The sequence below is a fragment of the Hypanus sabinus genome, chromosome 3, assembly GCF_030144855.1.
Source record: "Hypanus sabinus isolate sHypSab1 chromosome 3, sHypSab1.hap1, whole genome shotgun sequence".
Lineage (NCBI taxonomy): Eukaryota > Metazoa > Chordata > Chondrichthyes > Myliobatiformes > Dasyatidae > Hypanus > Hypanus sabinus.
Window position 1 is genome coordinate 33,633,125 of NC_082708.1, and position 22,314 is coordinate 33,655,438.

Genomic DNA, 22,314 nt, shown 5'->3' on the forward strand with positions numbered 1-22,314 from the left:
TGGATGTTGTCTCTATGGACTTCAGTAAGGCCTTTGACAAGGCTCCACATGGAAGGTTAGTTAGGAAGGTTCAATCGTTAGGTATTAATATTGAAGTAGTAAAATTGATTCAACAGTTGCTGGATGGGAGATGCCAGAGAGTAGTGGTGGATAACTGTTTGTCAGGTTGGAGGCCGGTGACTAGTGGTGTGCCTCAGGGAGCAGTACTGGGTCCAATGTTGTTTGTCATATACATTAATGATCTGGATGATGGGGTGGTAAATTGGATTAGTAAGTATGCAGATGATACTAAGATAGGTGGCGTTCTGGATAATGAAGTAGGTTTTCAAAGCTTGCAGAGAGATTTAGGCCAGTTAGAAGAGTGGGCTGAAAGATGGCAGATGGAGTTTAATGCTGTTATGTATGAGGTGCTACATTTTGGTACGACTAATCAAAATATGACATACATGGTAAATGGTAGGGCATTGAGAAATGCAGTAGAACAGAGTGATCTAGGAATAATGGTGCATAGTTCCCTGAAGGTGGAATCTCATGTGGATAGGGTGGTGAAGAAAGCTTTTGGTATGCTGGCCTTTATAAATCAGAGCATCGAGTATAGGTGTTGGGATGTAATGTTAAAATTGTACAAGGCATTGGAGAGGCCAAATTTGGAGTATTGTGTACAGTTCTGGTCACCGAATTATAGGAAAGAAGTCAATAAGATAGAGAGAGTACAGAGGAGATTTACTAGAATGCTACCTACGTTTCAGCACCTAAGTTACAGAGAAAGGTTGAACAAGTTAGGTCTTTATTCTTTGGAGCATAGAAGGTTGAGGGGGGACTTGATAGAGGTATTTAAAATTATGAGGGGGATAGATAGAGTTGACGTGGATAGGCTTTTTCCATTGAGAGTAGGGGAAATTCAAAGAAGAGAACATGAGTTGAGAGTTAAGGGGCAAAAGTTTAGGGGTAACACGAGGGGAAACTTCTTTACTCAGAGAGTGGTAGCTGTGTGGAACGAGCTTCCAGCAGAAGTGGTAGAGGCAGGTTCAATATTGTCATTTTTAAGAAAACTGGATAGGTATATGGACAGGAAAGGAATGGAGGGTTGTGGGCTGAGTGCAGGTCGTTGGGACTAGGTGAGAGTAAGCATTCGGCACTGACTAGAAGGGCTGAGATGGCCTGTTTCTGTGCTGTAATTGTTATTTGGCTATATGATTATATGGTCAAGAAGCACATTAAAGCCTTTCTCCTGGCTACAATGGACACCTTCCAGTTTGCTTATCACTCAAATCAATCCACTGATGATGCAAAAGACTCTGTCCTGTCCCACCTAGAAAATGGGGTCTCATATGCCAGACTGCTTCTTATTGACTTTAGTCTGACATTCAACACCATCATATTCCAGAAACAAGTGGGGAATCTGTCCTCAATGGGTCTCCATACCTCCCCCTGGACTTCTTAACAGTGAGGCCACAGTCAGTCCCTGTGGGTAGAAATGTCTCTTGTCCTATTACGCTGAGCACTAGTGTCCTCCAAGGGTGTGTGCTCAGCCCACTGCTGATGTATGACTCTATCACAGGATCCAGCTCAAACCATGTTATCTAGTTTGTAGATGATACAATTGATGCACCATCAACAACTCTCAGAGACTGGAAGTCAACTATAGGCTCTTATTAGCAGCAAAAAGGGAGCACGACATCTCGGAGACTGAGGGAGGAGCAGTGCCCCAATCGCCTTTATCCAGGGGTCTGTGGGAGGAGCCACAGGAGCAGTCAGCAGAGGGGCGCGTCCAGACAGGTATACATAGTTCACCACAACAATTATCAAGAATGATGACAAGACAGGAGTATAGAGAGGAAGTGGCACAGCTGGTGAATTGGTATGAGAAGAACAACCTAAGTCTGAATGTGGAGAAAACAAAATAAGTCATTGTGGACTTTAGGAAGGTCTAGACAAACCATCCCCTTCTACAATTACATGGCTCCTCCATACAGAGAGTTAAGTGCACCAAGTTCCTGGGAGTTCACATCACATCTGGGCCCTTAATATCACCTGCCTGAACAAGAAAACACAACAGCACCTCCACTTCCTAAGAATATTGAGGCAGGTGAGGCTTCTAACCTCCCCCCATCTTATTCACATTCTATAGGAGCACCATAGAGAGCATCCTAAAAAGTTGCATTGTAGCGGTGTGCTACACGCAGCGCTAAAATTACGACACGGAGTCGGTAACTGCAGTCGAAGGAAAAAACTTTATTCGAAATCCCCAGCCTCAATTTTAAGCCTCCCTCAACCTGCCCCCCGTGGCGCAGAGGCTCCAAAACTCTGTGTTCGCAAATCCCCACAGGCTATCTCCCTTAGCCGGAACGCTGGCTAATTGTGAGCCGGTTCAGATGTGCCAGGAAATGGGTCGCCACAGCATCTCCATCTGGTATGGGAGCAGCTGAGCATTGGACCTGAAGTCCCTACAAAGTACTGTGGGAACAGTTGAAAGGATTATTGAGGTCTCCCTACCATCCACTGGGGACATTTATCAGGAGTGCTGCATACACAGGGGCCTTAGTATTATTAAGGATCCCACCCATCCATCCAGCATCCTCTTTGACTTTCTACCATCAGGCAGGAGACTATAATGCATAAAAACAAGAACAGTCAGAATGAGAGACATTTTCTCCCCCCAGGTCATTATGCTTCTGAACTCCCTGCTACATCATATTTCAAGTGTCGCTGGTTAATCTGTTCTGCATTTTGCAATATTTAATATCAATGCACTTTACTTTGTTATTTATGTGTGATTCATCTGTAGATTTAATCCTTAGCTTCATAAGCTATTGTGTGTTATGTGCTTTACATCCTGGCTCAAAGAAACATTGTCTCATTTCAATATATATTATATATGTTCTAGTCAAATGTCTATAAACTTTACTTGACTTAAATTTTCCCATCTCACAAAAGTACAGGCTATCCTTGGGTTATGAATAGTTTCCACTTTTACAGACATCATGTCAATTTTGTCCAATAGTCAGAAAATACACAACATTTTCCTTCAAAACTTCAAATTAAATTCATTATCAAATGTCAGTATATGTCACTATATACTACCCAGAGATTCATTTTCGTGCAGGCATTATTGGTAAATACAAATAAAACATAAAATCAATTGAACACCGCACACAATAAAGACGGACAAACAAGCAATGTGCGAAGGATAACAAACTGTGCAAAAACAAAAAGAGAAAAAAAATGATAATTAAAAAAGCATTATTGGCCAATTAAAATAAACATTTATTCATTGTCTTCCCCTGCTAAGTTACAATGGTATAGAATCAGAACACCCCACCATCAATTGCTGGTTTTAATGGATTCTAAGTGTTATGTGTTGTAACTCCAAAAGATAAAACTAAGGGAAAGTAAAAACAAGGGAGCACGAGAGATGCGTGCCTTACTTTCATTTTTATTTTAAATGAAACGCGCCCTTATAACCTGGTGGTGTGATGACATGTGCCATCCATGTACTTTAATGTATAATGCATAATGAATAGTTAAATGAACAAGAATGCTCAATCAAACAGTATAGTTACAATATTACTCAAATATTAAATTCACAACAGTGATTATGAATGCCTGCTACATTGTTTAGTATTTTTGCCCAAGTATGGAAAGAAGCTAATGCTGGTGAATTTCTGAAGCAACTCTGTGGTGTAGCCTCCCACAGTGAAACTGGCAGCCAATTTTCCTAAGAGACAATGCTATCTGATTACTGCAGGGAGGTTACATGTAAACAATTTTTTCTTTCAAGGCTGGCTCTCATTTGAATTTAATAGTGTTTACAAGAGCATGTTTATATGTTGGAAGTGTCCATAAATTGGAAGTTTCTCTTTTTTGGGAGGGTCTGTAAAGAGCAAAGAGCAGTTGTACCGAACTCTTAGACTCGGCAGATTTCTGCAGATTCTTCTTGGAGCAATATGTGATGAAATTTAGAATTTAAAGATAGCCTCCATTATTCTGCTGCAAAATAAGTCATACCCAATTAATATATTTTTAATCAAGGTCAGCTTATAGATAAGTTTTCAAAGCCAATCATGTGCTTTATAAAATCAACATTCAGTCTTTGAGCGGCAGAATAATGAATGCTTTAGAAAATGACAAGCCATTTTGTCATTTAATATGCACCGCACATAATGTGGCTTGCAAATGTAAATTCCTCTTCAACAGACAGGAAATATTTGGTTTAAACATGTTCTCATGCAGATTTATCAGCTAAGGTGTCGCGGTTTTGCTCCTGCTTTTCCTGAATGCCAGGGTACTTTAATTCTACAGTATGTTCAGAAGGTTTTCCACCTGAATGCCAGCAAAGCTAGTACATTTTCCACCATGCAAGCAATGATCCCTGAAGTAAGCTCCTGCTCTTTGGTAGAACTCATAAATGATGCCAAATGACGGGTAGAGCATCGTTTGAGGCTAGGGTTAGAAGGGAATGTGAATAGCGATCAGAAAGATCAAGGGAAGAGAAGGAGATTGAGGGGGGTTGATAACACAATCTCTGCTGTGTGACAAGATGTTTAAGAACAGGAGTACTGAGGTAGGAAGAATTCAGGACAAGGCAACTTAAAATAGTCCATTTCTAGTCTACCAAAAAATATGCATCTCATCCAAGTACAATACCGGTAGCTGGATGGCAGACTTCAACTCTCTATGCATAAGAGACTCACACTTACCATACCTTGTGTTGACACAACAGTGTAGCAGTTATTGCTGCTTCTCACAGCTTCAGAGACCAAAGAAAGGCCCTGACCTTGATGCCATTGCTGTAGAATTGTCATGTTCTCCCTGTGAACATGTGGACTTCCAGTTATTCCAGTTTCTACCCAAATCCCAAAGACATGCTAATAGATCACTAATTTAAAGTAAATGACCTCCTTATTGTAAATGAGAAGTACAGGAGATGCAGAACCTTGGATTCCATACCTGCCAGTTCAGGAATAATTAATATCCTTCAGCCATCAGGCCCTTGAACCTGCGTGAATAACCTGGACTCTGAACTGATTCCACATCTATAGACTCATGTTCAAGGACTCTACAACTCATGTTCTGAGTATTATTTATTTAGTTATTAGGAAGCAGAGCAGAGTACAGAGGTGGGGCTTAGGAGGATGATGATGCAGCTTCGGAAACAGTTCTATTTCTATCTTTAATATTTCCTTTTTCACCCTTTCCAAGTTCTTTTGAAATCCCTGACCTGGAGTTATACACAGACTTCAGTTCTTTGCGAAAATGGGACCCACTCCCAGGGTCTCACGACTGGCCACTTTACGATATACCAAGGATGCGGCCTGGAAGACTCGTGTGCATTCAGGGTGCCGGATTTTTGTGGCTCTGGAAGCAGGCAGATTCAAGGCCGGTGCCGCCGTCTGATGCGTCATGGGAGATGGAAGATCATAAGCAGCTAGCTGACTGCTGGCTGTGTGCCCAGTGACACTTGTTCTTTGGGCACAGAGCTCGTGTCTGTGTCTTTATGATGCTTTGCTGCACACTTGAATGCTTGGTCAGGGGTGCCAATGCTTTTTTGCTGGTGGAGGAGGGGGGATTGTTGCTATGCTACTGTTTATGCATGGGAGAGGGGAGATGGGGGGGGCTTTGGTGTTCTAACATTTAACTGTCATTCATTCTTTGGGGCACTCCTCTGTTTTCATAGATGTTTGTGAAGAAAAATAATTTCCGGATGTATATTGTATACATTTCTTAGACATTAAATGTACCTATTGAATCTGTACATATCAATTATACTGAGGTAAAGATGACTGACAGCTTTGAGTTCCTCAGTGTAACAATCATCAATACACCTTCCTGGTCCAACCACACAGGAGCAATGGCCAAGAAAACTCACCAACGTCTTTACTTCCTCAGAACGCTAAGGAAATTCAATGTGCCCCCGATGATCTTCATTACAAGGATTATCCCTTGGTAATATTGATCAGAGAGACACAGAGTAATTATTGACAAGTACTTTTATTTCCCAATGGAAGAGCACATGAATTTTCATAACCAAGTACCAGTGTGCACACCCACTATGTTTTCCTGACCCTCCATGAGCAGTCAAAGAATAGAAAAGATAATACCCAGAAAAGGAGTTTACGCTGGCCATGTGTTCCTCGTGGTCCTACTCCAATCACCATGCGTCAATGGGGTCTTTTACGATCACAGTGGCGAGTCACTGGAGAAAGTTGTCACTATTTTGCATTGAGACTTCTGCTTTTATAGTCATTTCTTACCAGTTTGAATGTTTCATTTCAGTGTTATTGGCTATGGGTTATACGACTGACCTAGAAACACCTTCTTATTGGCTCTGGTCCAGGCCAGCATTAATTTATTGCCCTTCTTCCACAAATGACAACTGGTAATTTATGGCTCTTTGTTCTAAATCAGTTACTAAACCAGTAACCAGCTCGAAACACTCAGGGAAAACACAGACCCCACCATTCACAAACTTGTACGTTATATCATCAAAGAACATGTCACAAATAACTAGCAAGAGAAAACTTGCAGATGCTGGGAATCCGAGAAACACACACAAAATGCCAGAGGAACTGAGCAGGCCAGGCAGCATCTATGGAAAAAAGATAAGTCAATGTTTCAGGCCAAGGAACTAAAGAAGTTTAAATCTTCCCTGAGTTCCTCCAGCATTTTGTGAGTGTTGCCCAGATTTCTAGCATCTGCAGATTTTCTCTTGTTTGTGATTTGATTACTACTCTGGAGAGTATCTTCCAGGGATGTCTACCCTGAAGAAGTTTAAATCTTCCCTATCCTGCTGTGTGAACTACATATACCTGTCTGGACACGCCCCCTACTGACTGCTCCTGTGGCTCCTCCCACAGACCCCTGTATAAAGGCGATTGAGGCCTGAACCCGGCCTCTCAGTCTCCAGGATGTGGTATGGTGGGCACTCACTGTTTGTTCCTTCTTCCAGTCAATAAAAGCCGATATCTCTCCTTTACGTCTCAGAGTGAGTTATTGATGGTGCATCACCTGCTGAAGGGTTTTGGCCCAAAAAGGTCAACTATAGATTTTTCCATAGATGCTACCTGGCCTGCTAAGTTCCTCCGGCGTTTTGTGTGTGTTGCTTGTCACAAATAACTTCTTGTTTGGAAATGATCTCTAGGCTAGCAGATTGCCCGAGCATCATTATATCTACTTTAAAGCACTGACTGAGTCAAGCAAAACCAGTTCACAAAATGGAGGATGCAGATCAGCTTCATAAAATGACAGTCTCCATTCTTTCAACCTCATGGCAAGAACAAAAACAATTGATTTGTCTACTTCTACTGTCCTTGATGCATTCACGTTCACCAATTTGTAGACTGTAGTTCTTTCTCACCAACATCCACACCAATTTTTAAAGATGGATCATAAAAGGCATTCTATCCAGAAGCATCACAGCTTTCTATGATCAACTATTCAGCTGAAGACCAGAAGAAATTACAAAGGGTTGTGAATGCACCTAGTCAATCTAGAAACCCTTCCATTGACTCTGTTTACACTTCATGCTGCTTTTGGAAGGCAGCCAGTATAAGCAAGGACCCATTTCATCCTAGTCATTCTTCCTTCATCCATCTTTCACCTGGCATAAGATACATAACCTGCTAAACACGCACCACAGGGCTCAAAGACAGCCTCTATCCAGCAGTTACAAGGCTTCTGAATGGATCTCTTGTACAATAAAGATGAACACCTGATCTGTCTATCTCAAGTAACCCTTGCACTTTATTTGCACGGCACTTTCTCTGTAACTGTAACATTACATTCTGCATTCTTTTATTGTGTTTTACTCTCTTCTACCTCAATGTTCTTATATTTGGAACTATCTGTCTGGTTGGCATACAAAACAATTTTTTACTATATATACATGTGATAGCACTAAAGCCAATTACCAATCACCAAACTTTTATATACACTGTACATTCTCATAGTATCTGAATCCTTTTGTCATTTTGTTCCTGTGTGATTTGACCTCACAGGCTGACAAAAGGCTGATGAGTTTTACAGGAGGAACGTGTCATGGAGCACTTGTGGAACTGGAACGCTCAGCAGTGGACTGAACCGCCATTCCTCAGGACCAACCATCTGGGCTGACTAGACTACAAACCGGAGTAAAGTTCTTAATAAAGTAGTAGGAGTGGGAAGATAATGGCTGTCTTTTTGCTAGATATAATAAGGCAATGCCCTAAAAGGATATCTGAGTTATCCTAGAATATGCTGGAGGGCTAACATGATATTCTGCAAAGACTTTAGACTTTACTTACTCTACTTTACTTGTCACCAAATAATTGATACTAGAGCATACAATTATCACAGCGATATTTGATTCTGCACTTCGTGCTCTCTGAAGTACAAATTCAAGTAAATATAATAAAAATTTTAAATTATAAATCATAATTAGAAAATAGAAAAGGGAAAGTAAGGTAGTGCAAGATAGGTCCAGATATTTAGCCCAGATCCGGGTCAGGATCCATTCAACAGTATTATCACAGTTGGAAAGAAGCTGTACCCAAATCTGGCCGTATGAATCTTCAAGCTCCTGAACCTTCTCCTGGAGGGAAGGGGGACAAAAAGTGTGTTGGCTGGTTGGGTCGTGTCCTTGATTACACATTGGAATGAGTATGCATGAGAAAAAAGATCTTCTATGTCAACAATCTGTTGATAACTTAAGCTTGATATCTCACTGTGTGCAGAACTCCAGATCAGGTCCATTTTCAACACTTGTGCTTGAATACTGATACGCAATTTGAGTTGCAAGTTTAAAATACAGTGATGTTTCTTCATCGTCTCTTTCTGTAGTTTCACTATTACCTTCACAGTTGCCATTCTTGAGATTCTGAAATGATGGGAAGAAGAGCATTTCCACATTATTTGTAGCTTGCAAATCTAAAGAGGGTATGATTTAAGAAAAAGCAGAATGAGAGAAAAAAGATTAACATCTAAGGTTATCATAATATTTAGCTTATATGGGGTTGCTTTAGCTTGTATTTGGCAGTAAACTACAATGCATAGTCAGTACAATATTTCCATATTTAGTATGACAGATCAAGGATAAATTTCTACCCGTTATCATTTTCTCTCTTTGCTAGAATAATCAAGAGGCATGCTAATGTTTTGATACCAATATAAATTAACTTTGAGTGGTCCATAGATTCAGAGGTGTGATGAAACTATAAAACAGATATAAATTTTAATTTTTTTTGAACCAAGTTCCCCATTTTCTGAAAATTGTTGCTGTGGTTATATTTACTCACATGAATATCCACCTAACACTATAGAGTAAATATTTAAATTTTGTCCACAGAAATGTAGTGCAATGGTAATGCAAATTTTGAAGTTTCTGCTTACAATTTATAATATATTATTGTAATCTTGTATAATATACAAAAGTTAGTGCCTAAGAGGAAACTCAAACTTAAGTGGCTTGAGGTTTGGGTTTAACATCCACAACATCCATTAGAGGCTGAGTACGTAGACTGATAAAAGTGATGTATTTTATTGCTGCTTGATGACAGCCTGGGCTGCACCTTGGAAGCTACATAGGCAGGAATTGTCTGCAGGAAAATCAACTCTCTCACGGCCACTGTGTTCAACTTTGCTAAAGAGCAATTCAGCCCAATGGAGAAGAAAGGGGATCTGTCAGTACCTCCAGTTGAACTTTGTCTTTTTGAGTGTTTTCCCCCTAGCCGTCAATCTGTGGTTTAGTATTGCCACGTGCTCCTGTTTGTTTTCATGCCCCATGTGCTCTTGTCTCTGCTCCTGCTCTACTCTGGCCCCTGTATTACTGAGTACTTCACCTCTCATCTGTTTCTCAGTATTACCTGTTTTGCTGCCACTTCTGTCTCATTGTGCTCCTCCTATCATCTGCCTCTCTGTTTATTGCTCAGTGTATTTCAATCCTGTGTTTTCACCGGTTTGTTGCCAGATTATGCCAGTGAATTTTCCTGAACCTTTCCAACATTCGTATTTGTACTCTCTCCGTCTGAATATCGACTCTGTCTGTTTCCCACTTCTGGTTTTTGGATTTCTCTGGCTGTTTTGATCTCTGCCTGAACTTTGACGCCAACTTTGTTTTGTTACATATCCCGTAACTGGATAACTTACCAGCAAAGATAGAGACGTCCGTTGAAGTCTGATATCACTATTTTCAAACGTTTTTATTTATAAAGGGGCACAAAAGTAAACCCTCGTGGCACAGGGTCAGCAAAGACGTCTCGGCCAAATCAAAACTGGCCAGATTTAAACTGCTCTCTTTCTCAGCTGTCTCTCTCGACATGCTGCGAGTGACCGCGCCGGCGAGATGGTCCTTGGGCGCTAGGGGCGGGACCACCACACTCGCCGGTCGCCAGGTTGGCAGCATGGCTGACCAAACCTTACCCCCTGCTAAGTCGTCTCCCAGCAGGATGTCCACGTCAGCTCTCGGGAATTCTGAGGGCACCCCTATTTCAACTGATCCATACATCAGCTCACAATCCAGAATGACCTTATATAAGGGCACCATTTCTATCCTTTTATTTATTCCTTCCACCTTTACCATGCCCGTTTTCCAACCAAATTCTAGTACCTTACGGCTAACCAGAGACAGTTCAGCGCCCGTATCCCTCCAGATTCGTACGGGAACTGGTGCATCTCCCTCCGTCACAGACACGGTTCCGTGTGACAGACAACTCCCAGTGCCTTCTCGTACTCTGTCTACCCTCGGCTCTCTGGTCGATTTGCGGATTACCACGGCACACCCGATAGGGACTGCGGCTTTCCCTCTTCCTATCTCCTTTCTCGGAGCTAAGCATCGAGATGCAATGTGCCCCTCCTTTCCACAATTAAAACAGGTCAAACCCAGAACCTTCTGGCCGTCTTGCCTTTCCCCATCAACCTTACCGCTAGCTCCCGGTGGGACCTCTGCCTCACTTGTCGGACTTTCTCGATCGTTCCCATGGTCTCTCTGGGGACCTTTATTCGAGGAAGTCTTTGTCTTGTGGGTTAGGACATATTCGTCCGCAAACCTAGCAAATTCTGAAATGGACTTATCCGGCTTCTCATTCAAATACATCCGGATCTCCTCCGGAACACAACTTTTAAATTCCTCAATCAAAAATAACTCCCTGAGACGCCCATAATCCTCGTCCACCCTTTCCGTGGTGCACCAACGGTCCAAGAGCACCCCCTTTTCATGGGCTAGCTCGGTATACGTTTGATTCCACCCTTTCCTTAAATTTCTAAACTTTTGTCTATAGGCCTCAGGTACCAATTCGTAAGTCCGGAGAATGGCCTTCTTTACCTCATCATAATTCTCCGTACCTCCCTCCTCCAGGGACAATGCCGCATATGCTCATTCGGCCTTCCCCTTTAACACACTTTGTAACAACACCACCCACTGCTCTTTTGGCCACTTCTGATTTACTGCCACCTTTTCAAAAAGCAAGAAATAACTATCGACATCTGTCTCCTCGAACGGGGGCACCAATCTCAACTCCCTACTAACGTTAAACCGCTCCGCTTGGTCTAACCCTTGATCTCTTCGCTCGTTCCTCATCTTCTCAATATCCCGGTCATGTTGCCTCTGTTTCTCTTTCTCGGCCCTTTCCCTCTCTTTCTCATCTGCTTCTAGCTCCTTTAGGTGAATTTCATGCTGTCTTTGCCCTTCTCTCTCTCTCTCAGCCGCTTCCAGCTCTTTTAACTTAATTTCACGTTCCAACCTTAATTTCTCCACCTCTAACTTAACCGTCCCACTTGATGGTACTTTTTCAGGGATATCTTCCAATACCTCAGCTTCAAACACATTCTTCCCAACGTAATACTGAGTTATGGCCCTTCGTACCTCCCGCTTTTTCATGGACGACCTCACTTCTGCGAGGTTCAACCCCTTCGCTAAATTTAACAAGTCTGAATTGGTGGCCGCCTCTAGCGCCCCCACCGTCGGGTTTTTCATAAATTCACCCACGTCCATCTTTGCTGGTTTCCCGTCTGGCTACCTGCGTAACCAGATTCAAGTTTTGGATTTACAAGCCCAATTCACTGGCCTCCCAATTTGGTGTCAAATCTCGAGACAAGAACCCCAAAGTTGTTACGTATCCTGTAACTGGATAACTTACCAGCAAAGATAGAGAGGACCGTTGAAGTCTGATGTCACTATTTTCAAACGTTTTTATTTATAAAGGGGCACAAAAGTAAGGTTAATGCAAACATTCAGATAATGCACGTCACCAATACTCAATCTAAAGCACGGGTATAGTAATAATCATCATTAAGAAGTAATCTCGGCTGTTGTCTAGGGGATAATATTTTTGTCCATTGGAAATATAAAAAGTCATTCAGAAGTCTGCAGACTTTAGCCTTTCGAGGAATCGTTGGATTTCACGTGTTTTAGAGATATCGGTGAAAATGAAAAGAAAACTTGCCCGGGTCTTTAAGAAGCCACTCCGTTAAATCAGGGGAGCGTTGGTTTCCCTGTTGTTAGTTCGAAGTCCTTCTCGGTAGTATCAGCCACCCGCTCCCCAGGCAAAGGAGTTAGGAGCGCACGTGGCGCTGAGTGGCTTCCAGCTCTCCCGGGAGCGTTGAGCGAGCGAGTTCTTCTGGTGCGTCGCTCCTGTACCGCCTCCTGCAGTCCGCTTTTATCTTTACTTGCAGAGTTGTAGGTGTCCATCAAAGTAGGGTGATGCAATCTCCACCCCCACATTGCCCGAGGGTGTCCATGTCCATCGTAGCTGTCACGAGGCAGGGACAGACACGTCACACAGGTGCCTCTAAGAACAATGGCCAGAACCGTTGCATTGCCTCTCACTTCCCAGACCCGAATTAATAGCGATCTTGCGATTCTCCGGAAGGAGGGGGCTGCTCCCGCTCCTTCGGCCCCTCAGAGCTGTGGTACCTTCATAACAGTTTGCACCTCAGGATTTGTTACTCAATTAATATCAATGTTTGCACAGTACTGGATCTGCGATTGGATCCCTGCTCAGCGTCCTGGCAGGATTTTAAACTGTCATGGCGACCATGCAGGAGGGAAATGGAGATTCACCACCTGAGAAGCGAGATAAAGATCTTAAACAAACAATTCAAAAACAGCTCACCTGACGAAAAAGAAGGTGTTAAAAATCTAACTGGCAAACTGCGGGAACAGCTGCACAAGCTCAGGAGGGTAGAGCAGCTGCAAAAGCAAAGAAAGGAGAAGAGCTCAGTTTGCTTAAAAACCCATTCAGGTTCACCAAGGCTCTTCTCAGCCAGCGAAAATCTGGCATCCCAACCAGCTCAAAGCAACAGGTGGAAGAATTTCTGTGGAAATCACACAATGATCCCTGTAGGAATCAGGGATTAGAATTCCATCCAAAAGTCACCCAACGAATCCCAGCATCTGAGCTGAGCATGGCAGAACCCATGTGGCAGGAGCTCCAAGATATCATAAAGACAGCAAAGTCATCTGCTGCCCCAGGACCAAGTGGTATACCTTTTGGGATATATAAGAAATGCTTACAACTCCGGAGTTTGTGGAAGATAATGAGGAAGCTTTGGACCAATGGTTCCATCCCAACATGCTGGAAAAAGGCTGAAGAATGCTTTGCTCTCAAGGAAGAAGATTACTTCACAATCACCCAGTTCAGGAAAATCTCCCTCCTTAGTGTGGAGTGCAAGATATTCTTGGTGCTGACCTCTTACTTAATAGTGGACCATTATACCAACACATCCATCCAGAAAGGTGGCATCCTGGCTTTCTCTGGGTGCCTTGAACACATCTCAATAATCCGCCAATTGATCTGCGAAACCAGGCAGAAGAAAGGTGATGTATCAGTTGTCTGATTAGATCTAGCCAGTGCCTACAGATCAATTCCACACATCCTCATTCAGGTTGGCCTGAACCACTATTATATCCCGCCAGTAATGCTTCCTTAGAGGATTCAAGATATGTTTCACTTCAGCCCACTTTACAGCCAGGTAGCAAGACATCCAAAAAGGGATGCCATCCAGCTGTACCATCTTCCCTATCTTTTTTTATCATGGGGATGAACCATCTCATATCAGCAGCAGAGGACATACCCCAAGCCCAGTGTTGGAGCCCAGCATCTGACAACCTGCAATACAAGAGTTCATGGATGACATCACAATAAACTGTAAATTATGTCCAAGCAAGAAGGGTATTGGAAACCCTGGACCACATAACTATCTGGGCTAGAATTACCTTCAAGACCAGAAAGTTCAGATGCAGGTTAATCAACAAGGGCAAGGTTACTAGCAAGTTCAGTCTTCAAGTACTGGAAGAAGTCATTCTATCCATAAAGGACAACCCAGTAAATTGTCTTGGGAAGTGGTTTAATGCAGCAATGACAGGCAGCACCAACATCACTGTAGTGTTCTCGCTCAGGTGTAAGAGAACGCTGAACTAAACACCGAGGTAAACCGTAGTCAATGAAAACAGGATTGCAGTAAGATTAATCGTTTACTGTTCACTCTTCCTCATTAATGTATGGTGAAAACTGTTGATAAAACAGTACAAGATTTGTACAGCATTTGTTTCCTTCTTGATATCACATGTACATCGTAAATACTTGCAAAAGTAAAACTACAACAACTACATTACATTAAAATGCAGCATACAGTCAGAATCTACCTATGCCATTGACTGCTTTAAATACACTTCAACACAAACTATCCGCAACTCTTTAACTAACGAAAACATAAACTTTATCAACCATCATTACTTTTAACAGAATCAGCATTAACATTTTAATTCAACTTATCGATTATTTCATGAACTTACGGCGTTGCTTCACTATGTTTCTAGTGCGTAGAAAAACAACTTTTCTCGCGCTGATCCTGCACATGTGAGCCCCCTCCTTCCCATTTCTCCAAACCGGTATTTTCCCACAAGATGCTGCGAAACCGGATGTGACATCATCACATGCCGCAATATATCACAGACAACAAATCTACTTCAAACAATCCTAACCTTAACTAAAAAATGCTAACAAACGACTTACTAAAGCGAAAATATTACAAACTAAATAAATGCCATAAAGGTAACACAATCACCAACACTAAATCAGACTGAAGAGTTGCTGAAGATTGACAAAACTGGTAAATTTAAGGCATGGCTGTACAAACATGGTCTTCTACCAAGGCTGCTCTGGCTTTTCACGTTATATGAGTTCCCCATGACCACTGTAGAAGGCATTGAGAGAAAAGTCAACAAACACCAGTGGAGGGGGACTTTACCTAAGATCAGGCAAGCTACAGTTCCCGTTGTCATCGGTAGTGGAGGAGTTCAAGGTGGCAAAGCGTAGAGTTGTGTTAACACTGAAGGGCTCTGATGACAAGCTATTAAACCAAGCAGGAGTCACAACAAGATTGTGACAAAAGTAGACCACCAACTTATCTACAGACCAGGCAGTGATCTGCCTGCAATTGAGAGACATCCTCAGCAACCCATGCCTGGGACAGTAAGGCCTCGGCTCAGCACACCTCCAACAATGGGGGAGTGCAAGTGCAAGGGATAGGCATGACATGGTCCAGGCAGAACCATGAGGATGAAAGGCAGGTATCGAAGGCAGTGGAGTTGGGATCACAGGGTGCCTGGATTAAAACGGGATCTTCCCAAGCGCAAGATCATTTGGGCAGAGCTTTTGAGATTGGAGCCTTTCTGCATTTCTTTTCTCCTGCGGTCCATGTACGACACTCTCCCTCCACCATTACACCTGCACATGTGGGGGCTGAGAGAGGATCCTAACTGCAAGTGTGTGGTCAGCGGTGTTCACTGGTATACATATTGTCAGGATGCAAAACAGCTTTAACACAAAGATGGTACAGGTGGCACTGTGACAAGGTCCTGCTGTCCCTTGCTGACACACTGGAGCGAGAGAGGCAAACAGGGCAGTCATTTTCATCAAAGAGATAACCATGATAGTCATATCAAAGAGGCCTACATTTAATTTACTGCAAATTACCAAATCATGAGAGACAAGGGTCAATGTGGGGAGGAAAGCTGCAGTTCCCAAGGTGGAGTAAATCACACTTTGACAAACATCATACTGTGGCCCACCAAAGACAAGAAAATCATCCTGGTGGAGTTCACAGTACCATGGGAGGAAGGATGCAAGGATGCTCACGAGAGGAAGACACTGAAATACCAGTCCTTAGTCTAGGAGTGCAGGGACAAAAGATGGTCGACATGGCTATTCCCTTTGGAGATCAGCTGTAGAGGGTCCCCAGCAAGGTCGGCATGGAGGTCACTGTCTGTGCTGGACCTTGATGAAAAGAGCAAGAACCAAGCAGCTCCAGGATGGGGTGGAAGCAGAAAAAGCGTCTCCCTGGATTTGTTACAGGTGAGAGGACTTGAGCTGGAAGTAAGGAGCAAATGGGCAGTGACTTGGCCACCACTGCTGACTCGCCAACTGGAGAGTGTAGTGGTTAAGGGTGGATGGAAACACTTTATGAAGATTGGGCACCACCTGGTGACACCTGCTCCTGGCCAAATGCTATGGTTACCTCCTCAGGTGTATGATGCAGGCAAGTTGAAATGGCAATGCAATTTTTGATGTTTCTGCTTTCAATTTATAATGTATTATTGTAATCTTATATAATATACAAAAGTTAATGCCTAGGAGGAGACTGTGAAGCTTAAGTGGTTTTAGGTTTTGGTTTAACTTCCACATACCATTAGAGGCTGAGTATGTAGACTGATAAAATTGATGGATTTTATTGCTGTTCCTCTGCACAGTCTCTGCTATTTTATGATTCATTTATTCACTGAGATTAGAGTATTTACTTCACTTGTGCCAGGTAAGACAAGAGAACTAATGATGTTGTAGGAAAATATTTCTCTAAGTTCTCTCAGTGAAGCTATTTTTTATATACTGGATTATTTTCCTTCCTCATTTTGGTTAGGTAAGGAGGTTCTCCTTAATTGTATAATGTAGCATACAGTATCTATTTGAATTTAGAATAGCAATAAGACATAATAGGCAATGCATCGGATCTGTTAAGATTTCTCTTTGCCAGAGTTATTAATAACTCACTGTGGCATAAGCCTTCTTAATTTTTTGTTGCACTGTCAGCTGCAGAAATCTTTTTACTGATACACAAAATAATTGAACTATATATTAATATTGCATCACTTTTTTCAAGTTAGTTGAAGTCAAAACAGTAAAATTCACACTGGCAAAGACAAGGCTCTGAGGACTGCTGATGATTGAGATATACCTGATGTTGGGTAATTGAGCTTTGGCATGTAAGCTATACCTGAGAATCATTCACACCTACGAGGCGGAATGCAACAAAAAATCTTAAGGGTATAAAGGGAATTGTGAGGAAGGTAATGAAGGTAAATGAGTGGAAGAGGCATCTAGAATTGGGAGTTGCAGTAGTCAAGCCCAGAAATAGGGTATTCAAAGTCAAACTCATGGGTGAATGGCAAGTGCTAGTTTGTCATTGGTTGGGCGGGGGGGAGGGGTTATGCAATGATAGTCCACAACACTGAATATGCTATCAATACTGAAGATTAATATTTCAAATACTACAGATGTATGTTGGAAGAAAAAGGGAAAGACTTGTTTCACTTTAACTTGCATTGATTATGTACTCCTATTTCCAATATTTTTCTTGCATATTTTAGGGAAAATTATTTTCTAATTTCTCTCATATTTAATGAGCATAATGCTCATCTTGTATAATGATTATTACAAAATAGTTTAATTATTGATGCCAATTTGCAAAATGAATGTATTGGTCCATATTTGTTGAGTATAGTGCCAGAACCTTATTGGTTCTGGGTAGGCCAAGAAGTGCTGCACTCATCAAACTACAAAGAAACCTTTCAGCAAATGATAAAACTAGCACCACCAGTCCTCCCGTCTACACTTAGCAACAGTCTGTCAATGTTTGAATTAACACTGAATAGCTCTGAGATGCAGGCGAGAAGACTCTTCAATGTAGGGACAGAGAATCTCAGCAATCTATGCCTCTACCAGTAGAATTCACTGAGTCTATCGAGACCAGCAGCAAAATATACTAATATGCACCAACTAGATTCTGCTTGCAGCTCTGGGGCTTTGTCAAGTTCAGATGCTGTAATGCAGATACAAGAGCCTTAAGTCCCACATCACCAGGTTCAGGAACAGTTAACACCCTTCAAACATCAGGCTGCGGAACCAGCACGGATAACTTCACTCCCCTCAGTGCTAAACTAATTCTACAACCTATGGACTCACTTTCAAGGATTCCACAACTCATGTTCTCAGTATTACTTATTCACTTATTATTATTTTTTTCATTTTTGTCTCATGTCAAGCTGGTAAAACTTGAGGTATGGGCAGAGGCAAGCACATTCAGTTCTCAATTGCTAGGAACTTTTGGACTGTTCTAGTGGTATTGAGTATTGTGGCTTTCTGGAGATTTACATAAATATTGCTGTGTAGGCCTAATTATTTAATGCTATTGTGGAGTGACTTTGGGAGGATTCCAGTTGTAGGTATTACTGCTCGGGCAATGTACCCTGTTCATATTTCTTTTTAATTTCCTCTTTGAATTGAACGTATTTCTTGTGTTTTTTCACTTATTGATCTCTGTATGTTACAAGAGTTGGGAATGGCTATATCTATTAAGTTGTTCCTGCTTGTTTATCCTTTAATATTATTTCTGGATGGTTATTATGGATTGTTATATCTGTTATAATAAATCAGTTGTAGTATAATTCTAAACTGTTCTACAAATGGATTAGGCATGTGCTTATTATAAGGTACGGTGTCATTTATCATACACTCTTGATCTTGTCAATGATTTCAAGTTCCCTGGCCCTGATCGTCTTATTTTCACTATGGATGTCCATTCCCTAAACATTTCCAACCCCCACCAGGAAGGCCTCAAAACTCTTTATTTCTTTCTGGACACCAGCCCCAACCAGTTCCCCTCCACCACCACTCTCCTCCATCTGACAGAACTTGTAATCACACTCAATAATTTTTCCTTCAGCTCTTTCCACTTCTTTCAAACGAAAGGTGTAGCCATGGGCACTCGCATGGGTCCCAGCTAGGCCTGCCTGTTTGTCAGGTATATAGAATAGTCTCTGTTCCAAGCTTACATTGGTATCACTCCCCAACTTTACCTACACTACTTTGACTGAATTGGTGCTACTTCCTGCACCCATGCAGAGCTTATTAACTTCATCAACTCTGCCTCCAACCTCCACCCTGACTTCAAATTTACCTGGTTCATTTCTGACACCTCCCTCTCCGTTCTCAAACACTCTGTCTCTCTCTGGAGACAGCTTATCTAGTGATGCTATAATAAACCCGCTGACGCTCACAGCTACCTGGACTATACCTCTTCCCACCCTGTTACTTGTAAAAATGCCAGCCCCATCTCTCAATTCCTCCATTTCCACTACATCTGCTCTCAGGATGAAGCTTTTCTTTCTAGAACAAAGGAGATGTCCTCCTTCCTCCACCACCAACAGTGCCCTCAACTGCATCTGTTCAATTTTTCACAGGTCTTCCCTCATTCCATTCTCCTGCTACTCCATCAGGGATAGGGTTCCTCTTGTCCTCACCTACCACCCCACCAGCATCCATATCCAGCATTGTACTCCATAAGCTCTGCCATCTCCAGCAAGATCTCACCACCAAGCACATCTTTCCCTCTCCCCATTTTATGCTTTCCACAGGGATTGCTCCCTATACAATCCCTTGTCCATTCGTCCCTCCCCACTTATCTCTCTCCTGGTACTTATCCTTACAAGTGGAACAAATGCTACACCTTCCCCTATATTTCTTCCCTCACTACCATTCAGGGCCCCAAAAAGTCTTTCCAGGTGAGGTAACATTTCACCTGGGAGTCTGTTGGTGTCACCTGCTGTATCCGATGCTCCCAGTGTGGCCTCCTGTATATTGGTGAGATCCAATGCAGATTGGGAGACCACTTTGAGCACCTATGCTGCGTCCACCAGATAAAGTGAGATCTCCCAGTGATCACCCATTTTAATTCCACTTCCCATTCCCATTCCGACATGGCAATCCATGGCCTCTACTGTTACAATACAGCCACACTCAGGTTGGAGGAGCAACACCTTATATTCCATCTGGGTAGTCTCCAACTTGATAGCATGAACATTGATTTCTCGAACTTCCAATAATGCCCTTCCCACCTCTGTTCCTTCACCATTCCCCATTCCCATTTCCCTCTTTCACCTTATCTTCTTACCTGCTTATCACCTCCCTCTGGTGCTCATCTACTTTCCCTTTTCTCCATGGCCATTTGTCCTCTCCTATCAGATTCCCTTTCACCAGTCCTTAATCTCTTTCATAATCAACTTCTCAGCTCTTTACTTCACTCCTCCCCCCCCCCCATCTGAGTTTCTCCTATCACCTTGTGGTTCTTCCTCCCCTCCCCCTACTTTCTTGTTCTGACTCCTCATCCTTTTTTCCAGTTCTGATGAAGGACATTGGCCCAAAATGTCAACTGTCCTCTTTTCCATAGATGCTTCCTGGCCTGCTGAGTTCCTCCAGCATCTTGTGTGTGTGGCTTTTGTTTGGATTTCCAGCACCTGCAGATTTTATCTTGTTTGTGTTTTTTATATTTCCTTCTTCCTTGCTTGCATGATGCTTCTAGTCCACTCAGATCATGGGGATGTCATCACTGGAGGGTTAAGATTTTCCATTGGTTGATTTTTTTTCTTCTGTAGTGATAATTTCTTCATTTGTTTGATTTGTGTTGTCATTTAAGTTTAGTGGTGGGTACTTATCAGAATTGCATATGCTAATGTGGAGTGTTGAATCCTGTATTTGTTGATGAAAATATATCCTTAGAAGATTTATCTAACTCTTGTGTAAATTTTCTATGTCTTATTCCTCTTCCTCCTTCTGTCCTGCATTGTATTAATCTAAGTGCATTCAAGTGTACATAGTATTTTCTAAAATTTGTCATTGCAGTTCTTATTTTCTGTGTAAATTTTCCAGATTGGTTTTGGACCAAGATATTTTGCCAAAAGAATATTTTAATATGGGTATAGCAAAAGCGTTTATTGCCTTCGTCATAATTTTTGTGTTGAGCTCTATTTAGCATATTTTCATAAGCCTTGAAGTAAATTCAAGATTTCCCTTTACTCACTAAGATCTATTTTCCTTGCTTGTTGATATCCCCGGTACTTTCATGTTTATTGATCGGTTGTATTGTACCCTACTGCTCTGTTTTATATTCTATTAGCTCTATTGCACCTTCCATTTATGTTTAATGTTCTGCACTTGTCTGAAGTTGATATTTATATCTTTAGGAAATAGTTATACTATTTGAATTGATTGCTTTAGCCTTACTGATGAAGGAGCATATAAATTTCAAATTGTCCATATATAGAAGATGTGTCAAGGTGTAATTTGTTTGGTTGTCTCTGATTTGATACTCTATTTTCATCCAATTCAGTAAATTAAAGTCAAAACCATACTGAGCTTAGAGAATCACCCTGGAAAATGCCTCAGTTTACTTGTATAATGCTTAATTTTATTGTTCTTATATTTATTTATTTATTTATTTGTTTGTATTTGTATAGATTGCCTTCATTTGCACATAGGTTGTTTGTCAGTCCTTCTTTGTAGTTTTTCATTGATTCTGTTGCAAATGCCTGCAAAAAATGAATCTCAGGGTAGTATATGATGACATATACATGGACAATAAATTTACTGAACTTTAAACTTTGATTATGTTATGATGCATATGTGTCCAATTTCCAAACTAGCTAGCATAGAATTACTGGCATTTCTCAGCATGATTTGGTGATTATTTTTCATTAAATTTACTCGACTATCATTAAAATTAATTCTTTACAAAATATGGACAAGTGACAATTACAAAAAGGAAATACAAACTTTTACTTCATATGTGTTTTAATTGTTTTTCATCAAACCAGAGGCATTTGGCTTATCTTAATATGGTTTTGGTTTATTCAAATGACTAGTAATGTATATTCTGTACTTTAACCTGAAAAATCTGGCTTGGAGTCAATACATTCAAAAGTGCAATGAATGCCAAAATAATTGCTATGCTGCAAGAACCAAGTGGGGACAAGATGTTTTCCATATTTTTTTCAAAATTGGAAGATATTAGAAACATAGAAAACCTACAGCACAATACAGGCCCTTCATCCACAATGCTGCGCCCAACATGCACTTACTTACCCATAGCCCTCTATTTTTGTAAGCTCTACGTACCTATCCAAGAGACTCCTAAAAGACCCTATTGTATCCACCTCCACCCACATCGCCGGCAGCCCATTCCACGCACTCACCACTCTGCATAAAAAAACTTATCCCTGACATCTCTGTA

The 22,314-nt window shown here is 41.7% G+C and overlaps 2 protein-coding genes across 4 annotated transcripts in view; both read right to left on the reverse strand.

Moving 5' to 3' along the window:
* The window catches only part of LOC132391180 (uncharacterized), a 1,045,680-nt gene that overhangs the window by 321,277 nt on the left and 702,089 nt on the right, over nt 1-22,314 (reverse strand). The gene's annotated exons all lie outside the window — the stretch shown is intronic.
* The window catches only part of LOC132391176 (protein FAM133-like), a 46,638-nt gene that overhangs the window by 14,491 nt on the left and 9,833 nt on the right, over nt 1-22,314 (reverse strand). Inside the window, exon 2 of one of the 3 annotated variants that reach the window (XM_059964041.1) lies at nt 8,830-8,904. The exons of 1 other annotated variant lie outside the window; for it this stretch is intronic. In XM_059964041.1, the coding sequence (XP_059820024.1) occupies nt 8,830-8,904 (75 nt within the window). Of the gene's footprint in view, nt 1-8,829; nt 8,905-21,536; nt 21,614-22,314 lie in introns of those variants that run through there. One more of the 3 variants, XM_059964043.1, reaches the window with a different exon arrangement.